Raw genomic sequence first — 7819 nt, forward strand, 5'->3', positions numbered from 1 at the left:
TCCAAATGTTTCTATCAGTGGATGCCAGGGTGCGGAGTAAAAGAGTAATAAAAAAAATAAGAACACGTATATGTTATAGGGGGAAAATATAACATATACATGTGTGTATATGATAGAAAGATCAAGCACTTTAAAGATAAAAATTTAGGACAATCTTGCATTACTCTAAAAGGGAACGAGTAAAAAATGCTAGTACAAATTCAGTAAAAGAAAGACAACAGTACAATAGAACAACACTTTTTTTTTTTGAGATGATACAACAGAACAACACTAATAGTACAACAGAACAGCAATATTGATCTAACTTCTTCCCTCACCAGTTCAAAGTTTAGATCTCAGTTCTTGCTTTTGCTTTTTATTACAGCAACAACAACAAACACAGTACAAAGTTATAAAACAATTAACTCACCTCCGAGGGGTAATTTTTTTTCAAGCTGTAAAGCATGCTTTCTTGCCATCTCCAGTTCTTTGATTTTGGTTGACAGCGGACGTAAAGGGTTGATCTCCTCCAGAATGCGCTTCGAGTCCAGATCGATAATTAATTTTTTAAGCGCAACAGCTTTCTTAATTAAGTACCTGGCAACCTCAGTTTCATGTTTCGACCCACTGAACCCAGAAAGTTCGACCACCTTAAGGCACTGATGAGGACTTGTATTCGCCTCACTAATTACCTTGCTTCTCCGATGCCTGCATCCCATCAAACTCCTTCTCAACCTAAATTTAAATCTATGCAAGTAAGGAGATCCCTCGATCAAAGAAGTCAAAAGAAGAAGGCTTCGCCTATTAATTCTGGCAATGCTCAATGATAAGAACTCGAGACTAGTTAATTCTGGAAATTCAGGGACCAACTTTGGCTCTTTCTCTAGGACCAACCTGAGAGTCACTAACTGAGGAAGATAATTCCAAAACAATTGAAAATCTCCAGTAGTAGAGTCAAACAGCAAGTCTTCTGTTATAGATATCTTAGCAAGCAAGGGTGCATACGTCACACGAATATTGATGTTATAGCGACATTCTCCGTCATAAAAGAATGTTTCCAGACAAGGAGCAGATATCTCAAGCTGAAATAAGTTAAGGCAATCACATATCTGAAGGAACTTAAGCCGAAGCAACTCACCAACAACTTTCAAATCTTCTAAATACTCCGAGCCAGCAATAAACAGGTGTTCGAGAAGTTGGCAGTTTGATATGAAGTGCTCGACTAGTTCACTAGTTATATTCACATAGTTCAAAGAAAGGTGTGTAAGCCAGGAAAACCATGAAACACCAAAAGGGTTTCGAAATAGATTCTCTGGAAATGTATAATGGGAACAATACGGAGCTACACCTCTATCTCCTTGCAGATCTATCGCAAACTTTCGTACTTTCTTCTGTATTACCAATTCGATCCAACTGTCGATTTCAGAAGTCGAATCGCAATCTATTGAAGAAGAACAAAGTTTGAACTCATCTAAGATTTGACCCTGATGCAATTGCAAGACTTGATTCACCCAGTTGTATGTCCTAGGTATTTCAACTACTTGTCTTCCTATTTTTATCTTCTCTGTTTTAGATAATTCATCTAAAAAGAAGTTGAGACAAGTAATTTGTTTCCACACATTTTTCCACCTTTTAGACAAGATGCAAGTACTTACTGCTTCCTTAATACTCAGTAGGGAAAGAATGAGGACTAGAACTTCGTCGGGCAGCACGCTAATGCAATCCTGTTCCAAATTGATTGGAAGTTTGTTTTGTTTTCCACATGTAGATTGAGTCCTCTTACCCCTTCTTTTTGCCATATTAGAGGGAGGGTAAATCAGATAAGCTGCAGAATAGTGAGAGAAACTAATCAATACCAAAGTCAACTTATCAAAAAGTAAAGGAACAGAAAACCTCAAATAAGTCTGGAAAAAAAAAAACATAAATTCCGTACATTAGAGTTTATTACATTCACCCCTCAACAATCAACTGTTGAATTATATTATTCTTCATCTTATAGGATTTGCAAAACACAATGTATCAATCAAGGTAAACAAGAAAGAATAGAGAATATAACCAGCTATAGGATGAGAGAACATGAAAAGTAAGTAGGCAACCATATCAAATTAGACCAAGATAGCATAAGAAATTAGGAAAAATCAAGAAGTTTACTTCTATATACAGGGTGTCCTAAACTGGCTTGAGTAAGAATCCACATATGTATAGTAATGAAATTGTCACGCCCCGAATTTTGAATAACCAATTCAAATCCGAAACATGAATAAACAATTAATACAAATAACATTCTGAATTTTTTTCTCACAAACAAACACACCACTCGCCACTCAACACAAAAACTCGAAAACCTCGAGTTAATTATTACAATTCACTCTTACAAAGTAAAATTGCAAAGCTCTAAATGAGCATAACAAACCTCACAATATAATGCTGTAATTCACATAACACTACTCTAAGCAGTCCGATCACCGTCCTGGTTCTCCTGACCTGTAGGATTTCCCGCTACACAATTTGAATAGTGTACCGGGAGTTGCAACAACACAAAACCCGGTAAGCTTTTTACAGCCAGTATGAGTAAACAAGAAAGAACTGTTGATTTTAAATTACAATTCTTATAACTCAACAACACAACCAACAATCTCAACATCCACGACGCAAACGTCAAACCCATTCAATATCACCACTTTGGTCTTATCACACAACACTATCACCATTTTTGGTCCTATCTCACAACACTATCACCACTTTGGTCCCATCCCATAACACGTTAGAGCTCTAACTGCCTCGTTACCTCTGACACCTTGGCCTAGGGTCAAGCAACGGCAAAAATACTTCGGTTAACACTATAACCGTCGCGCTTTGAACATCCCCGTCCTCAGCACCATATACTTCGGTTAATAATAAACCGTCGCGCTTTGGACATCCCCGTCCTCAGCACACAACTTCGGTTAATAATAAACCGTCGCACCTTGGACATCCCCGTCCTCAGCACACAAACACTCCGGTTATCCTTAACCGTCGAACTTCGGACACCTCATCCTCAGAACCCTACATTCTCTAACTCTATACATCCTCCAATGTAAATCATGAATATTAACAAGAACTCATCAATCATGTTCATCACATATAAATATGGTAAGTCACATGTCAATTCATAATAATTTAATCATCCCAATTCCACACTCTTCAATGTCACACCATTCACATATAATCACGTAAATATATATATACGTAATTATCCGCTCAGGGATAATCACTAATACCAACTATAGTTCACATGCAATAAAACTGAGAAATTCATTTGTATAGTAAAAATCATTTTACTTACCCATGGACCGTAGTTGATCAAGTCCATATGATTTTAAAACAAATATTTATTCCATAAATATTTTCACGCAATTACGACAAAATAAGGTAATTAAATTTATTCGGTTCGTAATATGAACCACGTGAGGTTTACTCACCTCTAATCCAGCTGCGTCTTCTAAAAAGCCAATACATCAATCCGAATCGTCCACCAAATCAATCCGTCGATAACCTAATCCAATAATGATATTAACTTAGCCAACAACTCATAAATGTAATTAAACGACGATCCAACGGTCAGATCTGAATATAATGATGATCCAACAGTCGGATTCAAATTAAACGATGATCCAACGGTCGGATCTGAATTTAATGATGATCCAACGGTCGGATCCTCACGGATCGCCCTTAGGATCATCCTCCAAAATTATCACGAAGATCCAACGGTCAGATCTTCCTGAATCGCCCTTACTAACATCTCCACAAAATTATATGAAAATCCGACGGTCGGATTCTCACGAATCGCCTTCCGAATAACTATTTCTCAATTATACGAAGATCCAACGGTCGGATCTTCGCCCGTGACCTCACAAAGTCATCGGGACAGTCATACGATCAACATACTAAAATTTGAAGTAAAACCGATGGTCTGATCTTCACAGATCGTAAACCGAAGATAAAACGTAAAAACCGTAAATAGTAACGTAAAAACGTAAATCCACTATTTATCAACTTTTTCTAACATGACCATGTTATATATCAAAACGCTCGTAAGGATGCGTAGATCATCACCTAGATAATGAAAACTCGAAATATGGTCTGATGCGCCGCCACAAGCGGTGGTCAGTGGGCGGTCAACGCGGCGGTCAACGCCGGTCAACCACCTCAGATGGCAAAGTGACCAACTACAAACTGGTTCAAAATGAAAGGGTGATCGACTTCCATACCTGGAGCTAAGTCTGGTTTGGCCTAGATCGTCCTAGATCAAGCTTGGAAGTCGGATTAATCCTGTGCGTCCGATCAGATTTCAGATTAAATCAGGGACGTCGAAAAAGTCAAACCATGATCTAGCGTTCTATACACAAAATCGTGATGAAAGGCTTACATGGGGATGATCAGCATGAGGAGGAGATCACGAAAATGGGGAGGATCGGCCCATGCAACGCCGGAAAATGGAATTCCGGTCGGGTCGGATTCCTCTTGGCTGGCTTCTTCGATCCGGGTCTGGGAGCAGCGACAGGGCAAGATGACACCACCAGGCGACTGGGCGTGCGGCGGCGAGTTCGGGAGGCGCCGGGTCCTGGGCCGGAGGTGGCCGGAGGCGGCAGAAAAAGACGGGTCGGGTCAGCTGGTACCCGACGGGTCTGAGGCCGAGAGAGAGAGAAATCGGAGGGACTGTTCCGCAAAACTCCATTTTTTTTTGGCCTTAATAAAAAATATCAGAATTTTCCACCATTTATAGAAAAAACCCAATTTTCAAATATTCGTAACTTATTCATACGAACTCCGAATATTGCGTTCCACATGTCCACGAACTCGTATCGACGTGCTCTACAACTTTCATGAAGGAAGTTTTCCCAAATTCCCAATGAATAAAAAGTCAACTCCTTTGACCCCCCCTAAAACGTTCAGTTTTCGAAATAAAATCGTTCGAACTTATTCCACAACTTCTCCAAGCTTCGTACTCGCTCCTACTATCGTGAAATCATTTCTAAAAATCCACGGAATTTAATTTGGATTTTTCGGGGTATTACAGAAATACAATTCATAAGGTAGCTTAAAGAATTATATAGGGTGACCTAAATTGGTTGAATAACCCCTCAAACTGGAACTAGTACAAAATTTTGAAAAGTTCAGTTTAAAGAGAGAGCCACCATACGCACAACACCCCCTCAAGCTAGCAGAAATAGCTTTATATATTCAAAAACCCAGATATATTAGTCCTTCTCCCTTCCTTTCACTGAAGCCAGTGCCATCTTTTTGAAAAGTCCAGCTTGAAGAAAGAGTCAGCATTCCTATACTTTAATTGTCGAAGTAAAAACAATTTTTTAATGAACATCAGAGAGCAAAGGTCCATCCTCGATCCATACACTAAATACAACAAATTTGCTGCTTGCAGATTACATTCACAAAAACAGAACGAAATAAGCAAAAAAATGTCTTTAATTCTTCCAGTACTAAAGCACCATCAACCAATTAATCTTGTGTGTGTGTATTTTAAATTCAACACCTTAAACATCATTATCAAATTTTTTTTCATCAATTATGAAATCAAATTTTAACCACTCTCTTCAATTAGAGAATTGTTTCATGACCTGATCACTAGCAGCGGTCTGGCAATCATGTTACATTCCCTAATCATCAATTTTCCCTATTAGCCGAAAACAAAAACAAAACAAAAATCATCAATTTTTCCTCTCATGTTTTTTATTCTTCCTATTTTTGTTCGTTATTGATCCATACAAGAACAAAGAAAGCCTTCAACATACAGATACCATATCAAGACTACCAAAACAATTCAATCTTCCCCTTAAGATTTGTTCCATGTTGCATCTTAAACGTCGTTCTCTTTTTCTAGAACATTATGTTTATTGCACAGTTCCATACATATATAAACCCATTCAAACTTCCTTATGGCAAAAAAAAAAGGGTGTTTCTAAATGTACCCAGCAAAAATCTTTATACACCCAGCCCTAACAAACATTTGTCTAATTTTCAGATTTGCCCCTTTCATTAAACAACTAATAGTAACTGGAAAAAAAAAAAAAAAAAGAAGAAGAACTTGCAGTGTGCATCGTCTTCCCCATAGAACTTGCAGCCATCTGCATCCCCACTACCCTTTCCCCCAATACGAGCCATCTGTTTTCTCTTCCAATATGAGAACTAGAATTAATTTTCAAGAACTAGATGCTTATGCATTCCAAAGAAGAATGGAGGAATATGTAAATATTTATGATATACTCATTGCTAGATGTAAATTACAGAGATAAGAAGCCCAACCAAATCTTCTCTTATATAGAATAATAGGAGTAGAAACTGAAAATTGAATAAAGAAACCTTCATTTGGTTTCTTGTTTAACAGAAAAATTCTGAAATTCAGCAATGAAGTGCAGGCTGTGCAGCAAACTTTTTTAAATAAAGGATAATATTGGAATAATTGGGTTAATTTTGTTAGGGCTGGGTGTAAAAAGATTTTTGCTAGGTACATTTAGAAAGACCCAAAAAAAAAAAAAAAAAAAAAGAACTTCCTTTTGGCTCTTTCGGGTTTTCAAAATTAAAAATGGGACTTCCAGGCCATTTGAGGGTTTGGGACAGCAAGAACAATATCATGTCTCGGATTTTACGAATAAGGTCGATGGAAGGGAGTTTTGGAAGTGTCGATCGCAAAGCGAGAACGAATTTTAGGATATGATTTGGCGGTGATGAGAAGAGAGGGTCCTTTGATGAAAGTGTGATGGGGACTTAAATCACAACACACACAAAAAAAAAAATGGTAGATTGTAATAATTTTGATAGTAGTATACATCGAAATAAAATCACTCGATCATAGAGTGGATGAACTAGTTGAAATTCACCCTATAAACTAAGACATGATTAAGAAGGGCATCATAAAGTTAGAATTAATAGGCTAGTTACTTACTAATCTTCTGCTTGATCACTCAAACCCGATGTTTCTAATTCACTACTAATTGAAATGAAGTGTATAAACAATTGCCCTAATTCAAAGCGATTTTAATTCATTACGAAATTAATAATAATCGAGAAGTAGAGAAGAATCGAAGAATTAACTTACTCTTTAGAGGGGATGCTGCGCTCAGTTACTGCCTTACTGGTGCCATCGAGGTCTGGTCAGATCTCGATTTACACAGCCAATTTATCTGCCCTAATGCCCCAATTTACTTTTAAATGACTTAAATGCCACTAGCTAAAAATCAAAATGCTAGAAACTAGTTTTTTTTTTCCTTTTATTTTCAGAAGGAGAAGGAAAAACTAGTAGAATTTCTATCCAAACAAAAATAGAGAGAGAAACTAGTTGAATTAAAAAATTTGAACTAACCCTCTTCTGAACAATTTTACCAAAATCAATGTTTTTGGTTACATGAAGGGGAACCAAACCCTCAATCTATTTTGGTAATCTCCCAAAACTCTCAGTTATGTTAACTTCAAGAATTTAATATGATTCTTTGTTTATTTCTTCATCATTGCTGAATTTATTATATAAGCACCTAAGTTATGATTTCCTCCGTACATCTATATTATCGCTATATACTTTCTGTGTATGTAACGAACAATTAAAACAATTAATGTGTTCACCCTATTTCTTACCGATGTACAATATTAAATGTTCTAATTGTTCATATCTAGTAAAATTTGATAATATAAAACATATATAGTGATTAATTACGTAATGTACTTAAGCAACCATAATGTATGTATATAGGTCTTTCTTCTTTTTTGTTTGTACACATTTATTTTAGGGGCCGTGACCACTTACCCAATTTTAGCCTGAAAATTGCCCACTTATTCCACTAAGAGT

At 36.9% G+C, this 7819-nt stretch overlaps 1 protein-coding gene across 1 annotated transcript; it reads right to left on the minus strand.

Annotated features, from left to right (window-relative positions):
* Positions 1-243: 243 nt before the first annotated feature.
* LOC133715206 (putative F-box/FBD/LRR-repeat protein At5g56810) lies at positions 244-7158 on the minus strand. Its single transcript, XM_062141609.1, has 2 exons — positions 7076-7158; positions 244-1804 (listed from the first exon to the last, which is right to left on the minus strand). Exon 2 carries the CDS (start codon positions 1776-1778, stop codon positions 390-392), a length of 1389 nt encoding a protein of 462 aa, XP_061997593.1. The 5' UTR covers positions 1779-1804; positions 7076-7158; the 3' UTR covers positions 244-389.
* Between the last annotated feature and the right edge of the window lie 661 nt (positions 7159-7819).

The sequence above is a fragment of the Rosa rugosa genome, chromosome 6 (genome assembly GCF_958449725.1).
Source record: "Rosa rugosa chromosome 6, drRosRugo1.1, whole genome shotgun sequence".
Taxonomy (NCBI): Eukaryota; Viridiplantae; Streptophyta; class Magnoliopsida; order Rosales; family Rosaceae; genus Rosa; species Rosa rugosa.

What these genes read in the sequence shown, in the direction of transcription:
- LOC133715206 (XM_062141609.1), bottom strand. Translation starts at nt 1,778, where the DNA reads ATGGCAAAAAGAAGGGGTAAGAGGACTCAATCTACATGTGGAAAACAA.